Genomic DNA, 13,897 nt, shown 5'->3' on the forward strand with positions numbered 1-13,897 from the left:
ATTTCTGGCTGATCATTTTATTTAACAATCAGTACAGTTAACCAAACCCTAATAGTCATCACTGTTGTTTTTTTTGGCAATATAGATTCATGTAGAATTATCAGTTAGTCACAATTTAATAATATAGAAACATTTAATGATATAGAAAATATTGTACACAATAAATACAGTATCATCTTCATGCAACAACCAAAAGCTGTGTGTGTTAAAAGGTTAGCTGTGTGGTAGAGGAAGTAGTTTTAACTTCCTGTAGCTTATTATAGGATGAGCTCAGCTCATGTCAGTATTAACATTACATCATATATTAACACACTTACTGGTTCAACCTTCAAGCATCGTGACAAATAAATTGGAAAGTTTTAGTTCCCGCAAGATGTAGTCCATAGATAGACAGTGTGTGTGTGAACTGTGGAAATTTCTGTGTGTATTTGTATGCATTTCTTTTTTATGCATTTACACACTCATATACATGTCTGCATCCTTGATGTGTTGATCCATGTAATGAATGAGTGATAATGTGCTTCCTATGGAAGTGTCTCCACGTTGACGTAGGTGAGGATGACATCATGCAGGATGTTGATTCTGTCAATCTGGTTGAGCTCTCTGACGCGGTGTCTGAACTCAAACAGCGGGATGTTGTTCACGGCCACCCTGAACGTCTCTTGAGTGCAGAGGATCTTCATCTGGGACAGAGCAGAGTACAATATATACAACAGATACAACATACAACAGACTATTTTCACCAACCCTGTTAACTGCCTTACATGCAGTGCACGTTTAGAAACACAAAAAACAAAAACAAAACCTGATTTAATTTAGGACGAGTCACTCTGCAAAGCCAAATAGTGTATAACATAATTTAGTTGATTAAATGTCAATTTAAGTTCCACAAAATTCAACTTTACTAACTGAAAAATACAAAGTGAAACTGAAGGAAAACTCTTTGAAAGAGCTGTTATTGCTGTGACTAAACACAGACAAGGACTGTTTGACAGATTTAGATCTTCAGATTAGCAACCTCTTTGTGAGGCCTGTGAAGCATAATTGTTATTGATGTTATTGAGCAACATGAGACCCCCACTGACCTCCAGGATCCCTCCTGCAGTACAGCACTTCCCTTATCTAGGACCCGCCTGCACAAACGGCTTTCCAACCCTTTCCATCTTTTCCAAACGTTATCCTGACGTTAACCATGAGAAAGTGACCTAGAGTCAGTTAAAGGCACCATGTGTAGCATTTTGAAACATCAACATATCATTGTATTCTCATCACAAGCACATGAGAGCCTGGTTAAAATGACTAGTAGCTTCGTGTTTATGTCTGTTATTGTTGCTGTAAATCGTGTGGTAAAGCAAACAGCACACACTGACACCTTGCTCCGGGTGCACATATGTCCCCACGTGAATGTGATAATGATTTATTGATGCTAACATGCTACACATAGCATCTTTAAGCACCGCTTTTCAATCTACCCTCCAGTCTGATTCCTCCCTCTCACACTCACCTCAAATGGGCTCCCAAGAGCAAAAGGGAAGGGTCCTTTCAGATCCCTCTCCTCTGAGCCCCAGCGCTCACCCACTTTGTGGTTACGGACCAGCACCTGTTTGCCCCCCTCACTGAAGCGGGGGTTTATGTGAAAGGCAATGTCGTTGCCTCTCAGAAAGTTCACTGTGAACCTGTGGAAGACCGAAGCTCGTTAGACTTTCAGAGACACTGTTTCGTCTCTTCTGTGTACAATTTCTTAGTCTGTCAGTAACTGGTAAGACTTTTGCATGAATTTTAAAACTAAGATTTTCCAACATGAATTTAAGAGAAAATGGAAAAGAAAGTGAGGGAAAAGAAGGTTCAGACTAAATATCCAAGTACATATAGCTTACATTTTGGCATTAGGTTTGACATGGCCCAGAATGGTCATCATCATCTTGTCATAGACCCCTCGTGCCAGGTTCAAGTTGTATGGCACACTCTAAAGAGCAATAGAGAGAGAAGAACATTAAAACAGCCTGGGCTGTAAAGCAGTCCATGCTCAGACACATTATCATTATTATCATTTTTGTATCTATGCTGATCCACATGTTGATTGTAAGCTGATTCTTTGCGTTTTACTCACAAGAGGTCCAGACGTGGGTGGAAGCCAGTGTGGAGGCATGATAGCTGGACTCTGTGCAGGCCATCCTGACTGTCCTGGGTTATAAGGCCAGCCAGGGTGGGCAGGCCACCCTGGTACATTTGGGTGGATGCCTGTAGCAGGAGCAGGCGCTGGGACTGGGACTGGAGTTGGAGCTGGGACTTGAGCAGGGACTTGAGCTTGAATTGGAGCTGGTGGCTGGGGAGGCTGGCACTGGGTGCCTGGCCAGTAAGGCTGGCAGGGCTGCACCAGAGCTGGAGCTGGAGCTGGAGCTGGAACTTGAACTGGAGCTGGAACCATGGTTGTGGCAGGTGCAGGGGCAGGTGCGATGGTTTGAGCTGGGGCTGGGAATGAAAATGGTGCAGGGACAGTGGATGGAGTTGGTTGTGTCCCAGCCCAGCAGGGTGTGTTTGGCTGGCCAGTCCAGCACGGTGCAGGCTGGGTGGGCTGTCCTGGCCACGCAGGGAACCCAGCTCCAGACGGCGGCAGGCTGGGCCAAACGCTGTTAGCCTGTGGGGCAGAACCAGAGGACGGGCAGCTGCCACACAGAGCATCAGAATGCTGAGAGGGAGGAGGAGAGGGGGGAGATGGAGAGAGAGAAGGGTCAGGGGCCAGAATGGAGATACGGGGAAGAGAGAGGGTGGACAGGATGGAGGACACCAACTTGCATTTGCAAACATGGCCGTTGACATAAGCAAAGATTTAAGCATTTACATTTAGATGGAACATGGAGAGGATTTGTGTCTTTCTTACCAGTGTGGAGATCTGAGAATGTGATGAGGTACTTACATCCATGCTGCCTGCCAGAACGAGATCACTTTTATTTATTTTACGGCTTTTTTAAAATCACAAATAAGTCTCAAAGGATTTAACAGAGACAAGAAACTAAAGACAGATCAAAACCAAAATAGATCACAAAAGACTAATCAAAACTGAGAAAAAGCTGCTTTTTAACTATGGTACTGAAACATATTCATTTATTTCTTAATACAAAAGGTAGAACGTGCACTGCCGTCAGACTGCACTCTGATGAGCTGCAGAGAGAAGAGATAGTTCTCTGGGTGACCACCAGAGGACTCTACAGCTTTTCAAGATGTCAGGGCATCAGCAAATGGTGCACTGGATAATTGTCTGTCTCTATGTAGATATACATCATTAACTGAAGCGTATTGGATGTCATGGAATGCACTAATTGAATGATGACCATAGAAAACATCCTGAGTCATGCAGTAACATAATGGCATATTGATTCAGGGTTATAGCAATGGCTTCTGTGCACTTAGAGAGGAATGTGCAGCGACAATGGTCCCTCGGTGTCCAGGCCAGACCAGTTGTTCTTGTGACTTCACTTACTGTTACTCTATTATTGAACCACCTTCTGCTGCTATTTTGTGCCTCTTAATGTTGTTTGTCATTACCTAAGAAACACAACTCCGACTTTCTTCTTCATTTTACTTGCAAAATATTATCAATGGTTTAAAAGTAAACTAATGCAAATGATGCGATCATATGTGATACTGTTAAGTTTGTTTTTATTAATTAATGTAGATTATTTTAGGATTAGATTCTCATTTTTAGATCAAATTTTACAACCCATTTGAATAGCGCTCCATTGCACTGGGCACTACACTGCACTTCTCACTCTTCAGCAGAAGCCAGAAGCCACACTCAGAATGCATTCTTTTCCTGGCACTATGAAAAATAATATTGGATGCAAAGAACCATTTCTGATCCATAGAAAAGATTAAGATCGAAGAAGTTACCTTTTCTTGTCTTCAGGTGCACGCGGGAGCAGGCTGCAGACCGTGGTGCAGATTAAGTGAATCAGTCAGCTTGTAGCCAAGCACATTGAAACACCCTTTTATAACCCCCAAATCCCACTTGGCCACTCCTCACCTCATCACTCCACTGTCAGAAAAAAAGTGTCACACCCTCACACGTCACAAAATATATGTAAATCAGATATGTTGGCATTACGTCTTTTAAACATGCAGCTGAAATTTTGCTTCATTTTGTTCACGCTATCTTTCGTGCCTTTTCCCCAGGAGGCTGCATTCCTGGACCCCAGTTGGCAGTGAACGTTATGATGGTCTAACAAAATAAAACTATAAAGAAAGAAACTGGAAGAGAGAGAGAAAGAGTGAGAGCCAACTCGTCAAATGCTTGGTTGGAAACAATATCAAAACAATGAAGAGCACAGACTTTGTACAATGTTGTATTCTCCACCAGATGACTTTACATTTCTTAATCTAAACTTGCTCCACTGACAACACACGTTTGTGCTGATGTGGTCCACTTCACTGCTGAGCAGTCATGGGACTGTGTAACACTCATGCCATATCTGTCTAGGCCTCACAGGGTAACACAATTACAGCAGATAGACAAAGAAGCCAGGACTGTTTCCTGTATGTTCCAATGACTCAGGCATGGACAGCTGAAAAGTCAGACATTACTGCCCGGTTCACCCTCAGGTTAAGTCACTGCGCTGGGTTTAGTCGTCAATAGGGCCGTTCATAATGTCAGATTTAATATTCTCTCTGGACCATTGTTAATGAATTTACAGCATCAGGGCTAACATCTGATGTTAAAGCAGCTATTGAGGTATTTCTGATAACAATAAGCAGAGATGTCAGGATCAAACTCAGCCAAATAAATCTACACGTAATCATCCAAAAAAATCTCCTGGGCAACAAAATCATAACAAATGACACTCACGTATAGGTATTCACACAGTTGCACTGGTTGTCCTCACACCATTATTAGATTAGGCCTCATCTGAGCTGAAAAATGTCAGAAACTGCAGAACCTCATAGAATGCTAAAACTTAATCCTCCAAGAATTCAGCGCCTGACAGTTATCCAACTGGGTCTTAAATTTTAAGCTCTATCTGGAGACAGAGCATCAAAAGCGTCTTTTATACAATAATGTATACAATTCACTGCTGCTGTCAAGCTTGACCCTTTGCTTTCATCTAAGTGACCACTTAGGTTTATGGATAACTATTTCACCTGCAAGCGCAACATACTGCTGCGACAGAGGCAATCAGTAGAAGAAGTAGCGCACCATCACATAGTCTATAACTATAGTCCAGTTGAAGGTAGTAGACCACGATGCTGTGTAAAGAGGTCTCACCCATCAACATCAGCTCAGTTCTGTACACACAAGACGATGAACCCTCCAGTGGAATACTAGCCTACGTTTCAGCTAACAGGAACTATACACACCACACTAACCGGCTAATTCTGAATTATACTGTGTTATACTATCATATACAATACAAAGGCCATGTGCACACACACACACACACCCTCATTAATTCTTCATGAGTGTATGAGAGCACCCTGTAGCCTGACCTCAGGAGGCCAGCTGTGGCTCACAGAGCCACACATTAGGCAAGTGAAGGGTGTGGCTACATTGGACAATTTGTGAAGTCTGAGCCTCTGGCTTTGTGTGTGTGTGTGTGTGTGTGTGTGTGTGTGTGTGTGTGTGTGTGTGTGTGTGTGTGTGTGTGTGTGTGTACTTGTGTTTGTGTGGCAGCACTTGAATCTGTTGAACTGAGCATCTGGGCTGATTAGATTCGAATGTCTCATCATCTCCTGTAAGCTGTTACAAGGCAAATTGTGCCGTTCTTTTATTGTTTTTTTTTAATTGATTCTTAATTGTTTCCAGAATTAAATGATAAACAGATGAATGTTTGTCATTTGCCCATGCACACCAGGGACTGTTGCGTATTACAGCAAACACTGAAATGTGTGGAAAATATAACAGCAGGCAGCTGCTTTTAGCAAAAAAGCTCTGATAAACCCACAGTGCACTGCCTGCCCAGCACCAAAGTGCAGACAGACAGTGTTTGCAACTTGCCCGTGAGCACTGTGGGGCATTAGCTGCTGGACAGCCAAAAATTTTTCTCAACAGTTGGTGAAGATCAAAACAAAGCTATAAGGAGAGTGCTTGCATCACTGGGTGGCCATGTACACACATCCAAATGATTGCTAATGTTGCTCTGTATCTGCTGGATGTAGTAGGCAAATTCTTGTTAACATGTTTTTCATACTGTTTTTCTGATGTCATTTTTTACTGCCCCCGAGTGGCTAAAACAAGAATTAACACTAAATAAAACACTAAATATTAAACACTTCACTGGAGAAAACTGTCTTGCTGCTTGCAAAGACAAGATCAGTGACGCAACAACAACCTTGGAGCTAGTGTGAAACTGTGTCTCACTCAAGAACCCTTTAAAGCGGTGAACTCTGGCCTTGGGGTCTCTTACACTCACTTGCTATCTGCTGCTACCCTGCTGCATTATAGGCTCCTCCACATCACAGAATCAAGGCCTCACCTCTTATGAGACAGGCAGGCATAGAAGCCATTGGCCACTCAATCCCTTAATCAGACTATCAATGTATGGAGAGTCTACAATAGAAAATCAGTCTGTATATAGATCATATTTCCCAGCACAGTGACCGAGCTTTAGACAGCCACAAAACGAAGCTTGCTGTGAGGATGGAAGGGAATTGTTTTGCTTGGGCTGCATATTGTCAGAGGAGATTTCTTGCCAAGAAACAATCCAGAACATTTGGTTCATGGTTAGTCTCCAGGTTGGTCTGTCAGCCTGTCAAGAGCTAGAACTGGCAACACTTGTTTCCTCACCCCTTCTATGCACTCAAGCCAATCTGTTCTTATTGAATAATGTCATTAAAAAAAGTTGCAATAGAGATGTCATCCATGTGTAAGAAATATAGCTCAAGCAGAGATTTAAATTGGAGAGTAAACTACAGTGCTTCATTTAAGTGGGTGCTGACCATGTGGTCATGACATATGCTGTCTGATGGGAGCAATGATGTCACTTCTAGGAGATCTCCTTTTGTAGTTTGAACCAATGAGGGAATTGAGGGAAAAGGAGGCGACTGTGAGGCGTGCTGCTGTTAGGCAGAAGAGAGCATCCTGGCAGGAGCAGGGTTTTCCAAAGCGACAGCGGTGGCATTAGCCTCTGATAAGCCCTGGGCCTCATTCCAACACTCGACAACTGCAACCTCCCTTTCCCCTTTTCTCCCTCCTCTTCACCACTTCTATCCTACCGTAGGCGCAATAACAGCGCGATTGGAGTATTAAACAAACAGTTCTACGAGGTAATTCCCACATTAGGTGAAATGTCTGAGTGCTTACCTGTGGTGAACGGCGGTTCTCTGTGAGAGGATGCCTTTCAATAACCTGGTTCTCTGCGTCTAAAGATGCTTTTGAGCTGTTAAAGAATGAGTGAAGAAGAGAGATTGAATCAAACATAGTGTGTAAGAGAGAGTAAGAGTGAGGGAGATGGTTCAAAGAGAGTGATATTACTACAGTTGCCATGGGGACAGCAGCATGTTTTTGCAGGGACCTGTGTGTGTGTGTGTTTATGTGTGCATGTGTGTGTGTGTGTTGAAATTATCATCATATCTGGACCACCATGAGATCAAGTTAATATCACAAGGACTACAGTAATCACTCAGTGTACTGCAGGTACTTGCACAGCTTACAGTTGGGTGTATTATCATAAACTGTGTGCTCCCACAGTCAACCACTAGATGGAGATGTCAAAATCTGACATGGGGGGGTGGGGGGTAGCATTCATATGGTAAGCCCACCTTGCTCTATGAGAGGCCATAGGATTGTATTAGTCTGTGATCTATGGACAGAGCTGGTTAACTAACTCCTTCACAGATGTCATGAAGAACCATAGTGCATGCCATGATCAGGCCAGAAGGCAGCATGAAGATTTTAAGAAACACTGTGACCAATTAAAGTGATATGCAATCCGAAATGCTTGAAGCATAAAAAGAAAGCCTCTGAGCATAGGCTTAAAAGGTGGCTGCAAAAAGTTTGTAGTGTTGATCATGTGGTCAGTTTCACAGCAGATTTCAATCAGGTAGTTTTAATGATGGAAGTCTTAAAAGTGCAGACAATTGCTCAAACCTCTCATGCAGCAAAATCCACGTCAACACTCATCTTTATCATACAAATATGGCTGATTCCCCTGCTTCTGTGTCAAGCTATCAGCCTCACCAGAGCTTTGAAGGAACTTTCTGACATGACACATTTCAAGAGGATGGCTATTTTGCTTTTCTGAGATATGTTTGGGGGAAGTATCACCTCACTATGGAAGCTGAGAACAGACCGCAACTGCAATTATTTTTAATGTCATTACCTCAAGATCACAGGTTAATGATTATGTTAACTTGAAATAACAAAGCTTATTTTCTTGTGATAATGAGTTCATTTAACTGGGTATCTCAAGAAAACAAATGGCCAATTTCTCGAGATAACCAAACACTTCATCACCAGAAAATGGCTGCGTGATATACACACACTTCAAAGCAAACCATATAAGCTACAACCAAAAGATTTCTCATTGGCAAACTACCCACACTGGTGTCTGTTTGAATGGTAAAATAAAGTATGTATATAAATAAGCACGACTGAAGTACTGATGGGTTGATCAGTAATGGGTTCTCCTTGATCTGCCATTTTCATCTTAAATCAATCAATTGCTACAGTTGTCAAGACACCATCTACGCATGCTGTTATGGAACTCTTGATCTCTGATAAACATTATAAATAATAAAAACTTTTTGTTTTCCCATGATCACAGTTTAATTATCTTGTTATCTCGAGATAGCAAAGCTCATTTTCCTGTGATAACGGAATAATTAACTCGTAATCTTGAGATAACAGCTTTAAAAAAAAAAAAGAGAAAAAAAATGCAAGCATAGCCGTTCTTGTAGTCCGCACTTCAAAGCTCTTCTTATCCCATAAACATTTCTCAAGATGTAACGTACTTCATCTCGGACAGGTAAAAAGAATCACAATCACAATATATATAATATACTGAGCCTCACTAAAATGCATCATCTAGCTTCTCCACCTCCCCCCATCTGGCTACATGAGAAGGATAGATGCGGCTGTCCGTAAAGCCCATAATAAGTGTAGCACGGCCGGGAATAGTCCTGAGCTGAAGGGGTGTTCCCATTGCTTACAGTCCCAGTTCATATTTCCCAAGGGGATTTATGGGTAGTAGGGAAGCTGCATGGGAGACAGAGCAGGCGAGGACAGTGTCATCACAAGAGGACAAATCATTGGAGCAAAGAAAAGATGTAGTAGTGAGGCATCGCGTGTCTGTTTGCAAAGGGCCTCCTTTTCAGGCATCCATCTACGGTGGTTAGACATAGTGAACGTATGTGCAGCTCGAACAGGAAGGCATTTGTGAGTCATTCTGTGTGTGAGACGTGGTGAGTTTGAACAGCTCCACCTGCATGGCCAGCGGCTGTTAAAAGAGAGAAGGGAAGATGTATGCTTGCAAGGAAGGCAGCTGGTGAATTTATCAGGCTGATGAGCCTGAGGGAAGATGGTGAAAACGAAGGACATGTGGTAGCAGTTCCCTCATTGATCCCTATGTTTAACAACAACACAAAGAGCTAGACCTTGGCATAATAATGAATTCTCAGCTCTCTGCCTCGTCTCTCATTCTCTCCCTCACTTAACCAGACAGTCAGACATAAGGACTTCCCTGTCACAGTGGGAGACATTGACTCGTGCCCTTGCGCATTCACTTCCTGTAGTCTGGGGAAGAGCCCTGTGCTACAAACGGCATGTCAGAAACAGAGATGGGAGATCAATGAGGGCTGTGACACTGTCAGAGCTGCCAGAGGCTGTCACACTGTGTGTGTCCCCAAAGCTCTGGGGCCCCAGCCTGTGTCTGGCCTCACATGAGAAACACTTACACATACATGCATGCTGAACATACTGTAAAGAAACAGAAAAATTACAACTTGCACGTGACACAAAGACACTCTTCAAGAAAGGCTCTCAAGATAAGGTAATAACCACAACACATTAATCAACATCTCTACCACCCCCACCTGTTATATAACCATATTAATTGTAGAAAAATTGATTTATTTTGTAATTGAACTGTTTGGGTTAGGGCTGTTTAGTTGGTGGCAGAAGCTGGACACTGCAGCCATTCAGCATCTGTTTCAAACATTCATCTATTAGATATTTAAACCATTAACTACTGTTCACTATTTAGCCATTTTAGTTAGGTTGCTAGCTCTTTCAGCTGTTTATCCATCAGTTGATGTAATGTATTTCTACTATACTTTTTTTTTAATAGCTAATTATTTCCACCATTTGCCATACTTTTAGCTATTTAAACAATTTATAGTTTAGTTACCTGTAACTATAACTTTCAACCATTTACTATTATACTTTCAGCTTACTATTTCAACCATTTATCATATTTTTAGTTAACATTGTCAACAAGTTATTATATTTTTAGTTAACTATTTCAACCATTTATCATATTTTTAGCTAACTATTTCAACCATTTGTCATATTCTTATCCATTTCAACCATTTATGTTTGTTTTGCTAACTATTTCATCCATTTATTACACTTTTAGCTATTTCAACCAATTATAATTTAGCTAACTATGTCAACCATTTATTAGATTTTTAGTTATTTCAACCATTTGGCATACTATTATCTATTTCAACCAATTATAATTTAGCTATTTCAACCATTCATCATCCTTTTAGCTATTTCATTGATTTATCCATCACTCAATGATTTATCTTTTAATCACACATATTTTGTGAATGTGACGTTCAATGAAACAAACTCTCAGATGGGACTTCTCAAGGAAAAAAAAAAAAAAAAAAAGGGTTATCTTTCATGACAAATGCAGGTAGAGATCGACTTGAGGTTGAGGACGTGGTCGTGGTTGAAACTTGTCCCTGCTTTGCTGCACAGGTGCTCTACATATCCTGAGCGCTCTCCGCCCTCCGCCGCCTCAAACTGCGCTCATTCGCTCTCCTCAACAGCCCGGATGTAGCGCACAGGACCGCACAGTCCTCCTCTCACTGATAATAACATGGCGCTGGCAGACACATAGCGGTGCCCACCATAATAATAATATCACAGCAACAGACCAGCAAGCCACGGGACATGTGAGCACTTCGACCCCCGAGACAAGCAGGTAGGTGCGGAGCGTTTTGTTCGACAGACGCTCTTAGACAAAGCGATATTGGGAAAAAAAATGTGGCTGCTGCTGCTTCTTGCAGGGGGCAAAAAAGGCGCTCTGGAAAAGCGAAACGCTTGTCTACGGGTTTAGTTTGTGTGTCTGTCTTTATGTTCGTGGGTTGAAAGCCTCACGCTGAAGCAGCAGTGTCATCAGGGCAGGTTTGTGTGGCCGCTTACGACGCGTCCGTGCAGAAATAAATCTGTCATTTTGTAGTGCATGTGTTGTCATGGCTGTCAGGCTCTCCGTGCGTCGACCGCTGTCCTTGGTATTGAACTGGGTGGGCATCGCACCTATGCTTGTTGCAAACCGATTCTGAAGGCCTTTTTTTTCGCCTGGCTTCCTTAAATGCTGCCATTTTTACTTAAACGAGGAGGGATGGTTGTCGACGGCTGATGGTCGAAGGAAAAATCACTGTAATACAGCTCAGTGTTATAATGTAGCAGGGGCTCACAGTGTGTGTACGGTGCTCACCGGTGACTTCATAGCCTTAATGGACTTTTAGCTCTTATGCTGTTATATTTCTCTATTTTCACCGTGACAGCAGCTCTTTTATTGTCCGTATTTATAGCTCTGCTGTGTGACAGTGATGATGACAGTGCAAGACATTCATTTGCACTGGCTTTGTGTTTTTTTTTTTCTTCTTGCAGCACAGCCAGAGTTTGTGTGTGTGCTCAGGCTAATGTAGGCCAGGTAAGGGCAGGAACAGATGGCTTGTTTTCAAGTTCAATGGCTTTCGGATTAGAATGTGTAGACAAAAATTAAAAGTGGTGGCTAGGCCCTGTGAGCTGGGGCTCCCCCTCCTAAGCCCATAATCACCCTAACAGCTAACACTTTATCAATAGAGGTAATAATAACATGTAGTAGAATACCTCTGAGGCTGCCCAGAGGCCTACATTTTTTCCTAGACCATTTATCATAGACCAATGTCACTTACTAGTGTTAGGCCTATGTGCCCTAGGTGGTACACCGGATGCAGTGTTTTGCAGTGTTTTGGCAGGACTGCAAGTATAGAGAAAGGTGTCTATGACTTCCTGTCAACAACTATCGTGATGCAACGTGAAGGGGTTGAAAAGTAACTCAATATGTGGACATTTAAGCAGCAGCCATTTCAAATATTGATGTTTAAACCTTTTTTTTTTCAAACAGAAATGCAGAACATCACTGAGATTTTCTTCGCCTTTCGTGGTGGTAGCTGGATATCTTTGGATATGAGTTTGAAACAAGACATTTGAGGAGACTGTGATGACCATTTGGCAGATGATTAATCCATTATAGGCTGCATGATCACATCCATCACTGAATCAATCAGTGCAGCCATTTGGTCTTTGGGGCTAGCATGTGGTATTTTGTCTGCAGATTAATGGATAACAAAAATAATCATCAGTTGCAGGAGTACAAACAGCCACGAAATGTCAATTAAGGTGGTACTTTCATAGAAACAGTCATGCATCACTCCTTTTTACAGGACTGTTGTCAGACTATAAATCAGAATATTAGATGAAGTAAATATACATCGTAAAAGCCTAAAATGTTGTTAAAGTGTATTTTGCAGAAAACCATGGTGGCTAAAGTTGACTTGACCTGAGGTGGTATTATCTTCCACAAACCTGCACTTGGCCCTCTATTATTAACCTGCCTATGCCCCCCTTTTTTTGGCGGGAGCCAGGGGCTGCAGAGTTTCTGTAATCAATAATAATCCTCCATTATACAACTGTTTTCACAGGCTGTGTAGTACTTCTCATGAGTACCACACCAATCCTCATGTGTAAAATGGGTGGAGTGCTCCTTTAAATACCACTGATGGCGATGTACAGTCTCTCAAACCATCTGCACCCTCCTGTCCAGATCACGTGTCAAGGTGAGATCAGATGAAAGGTTCGCTTTACTGGTCCTTTCGCGATGATGGCATGTGTGTTATTTTAAAATCAGGAGAAACTTAGAGGCTTGAGTCAACGTGTTGGTGTGTGTACGCTTGCTTGCACACTCCCTGGTTATCCACTCTGTAATGTATTCAGTGCCAGCACCAAGCACAACAGCTTTACATAATGATCAAAGCTTGAGGGATGCCAGAGCATGGCTTCAGCCTGCAGTAATAATAATAATAACCTTTGAAGTTATCACAATCCCACAACCTCATTCGCTTCATATTCTGCCTCTCTCTCTGTTTCTCATTCTCTCTCAACCTTGCACACACACACACACACACAAACACACACACACACACACACACACACACACACACAGACCCACTTGAAGGTCCTCTCCTGTTTAATGTTTCTGGATACGGGGTGAGTACTTAAAAGAGGATAGCAATAATGAACACATGACTAACTATTTTAGTCCCTATGGCTCTGCACTAGACTGCTCTCACTGTCTATGAGGAGGCAGCCTTCGTTGTTCACACAAATTCACAATTACATAAGAGTCAGAGGGAGTCGTACATCGAATAATTGGCCAAATCTAGCACTCCTTTGCTATGTGCACTGTGTTACGCCTGCTCTATTGGTGCTACTTCCTCAACCTTCAAGACTGACCTCATGTGCCACTGGCCAACATCTCTATTACACTCTTCCAGTAGTTGAATAGTGTTTGAAATGCACGGATGGGGATGTGTTATCTGTAATCTGGCCATTTTAACCAAGCGTCCGTAGGACTTGCGTTGGTTGATCGTGTTAATCAAGGAGCAGAGTGAGGGAGCATGCAAACAAGGT

General features: G+C 42.4%; 2 protein-coding genes across 3 annotated transcripts in view; one reads left to right on the plus strand and one right to left on the minus strand.

Moving 5' to 3' along the window:
• Position 1: 1 nt before the first annotated feature.
• On the minus strand, positions 2–7,397 carry LOC143336290 (uncharacterized). Its single transcript, XM_076756358.1, has 7 exons — positions 7,295–7,397; positions 3,892–3,924; positions 2,882–2,928; positions 2,111–2,689; positions 1,878–1,966; positions 1,505–1,676; positions 2–683 (listed from the first exon to the last, which is right to left on the minus strand). Exons 3-7 carry the CDS (start codon positions 2,921–2,923, stop codon positions 525–527), a joined length of 1,041 nt encoding a protein of 346 aa, XP_076612473.1. The 5' UTR covers positions 2,924–2,928; positions 3,892–3,924; positions 7,295–7,397; the 3' UTR covers positions 2–524.
• A 3,498-nt stretch (positions 7,398–10,895) lies between these two features.
• The window catches only part of pak5 (p21 protein (Cdc42/Rac)-activated kinase 5), a 61,769-nt gene continuing 58,767 nt past the window's right edge, over positions 10,896–13,897 (plus strand). Inside the window, exon 1 of one of the 2 annotated variants that reach the window (XM_076755552.1) lies at positions 10,896–11,141. The gene's annotated coding sequence lies outside the window, so the exon portion shown is untranslated. The remainder of the gene's footprint in view (positions 11,142–13,897) is intronic. The other variant, XM_076755551.1, reaches the window with a different exon arrangement.

The sequence above is a fragment of the Chaetodon auriga genome, chromosome 18, assembly GCF_051107435.1.
Source record: "Chaetodon auriga isolate fChaAug3 chromosome 18, fChaAug3.hap1, whole genome shotgun sequence".
NCBI classification, from domain to species: Eukaryota; Metazoa; Chordata; class Actinopteri; order Chaetodontiformes; family Chaetodontidae; genus Chaetodon; species Chaetodon auriga.

Bases quoted from the DNA above. Each gene is read 5' to 3' on its own strand.
- LOC143336290 (XM_076756358.1), bottom strand. From the start codon at position 2,923: ATGGATGTAAGTACCTCATCACATTCTCAGATCTCCACACTG. The intron at 2,690-2,881 runs GTAAGAAAGACA...CCTCCCTCTCAG, and splicing joins ATTCTCAGATCTCCACACTG to CATTCTGATGCTCTGTGTGG. The intron at 1,967-2,110 runs GTGAGTAAAACG...ATTGCTCTTTAG, and splicing joins CACCCACGTCTGGACCTCTT to AGTGTGCCATACAACTTGAA.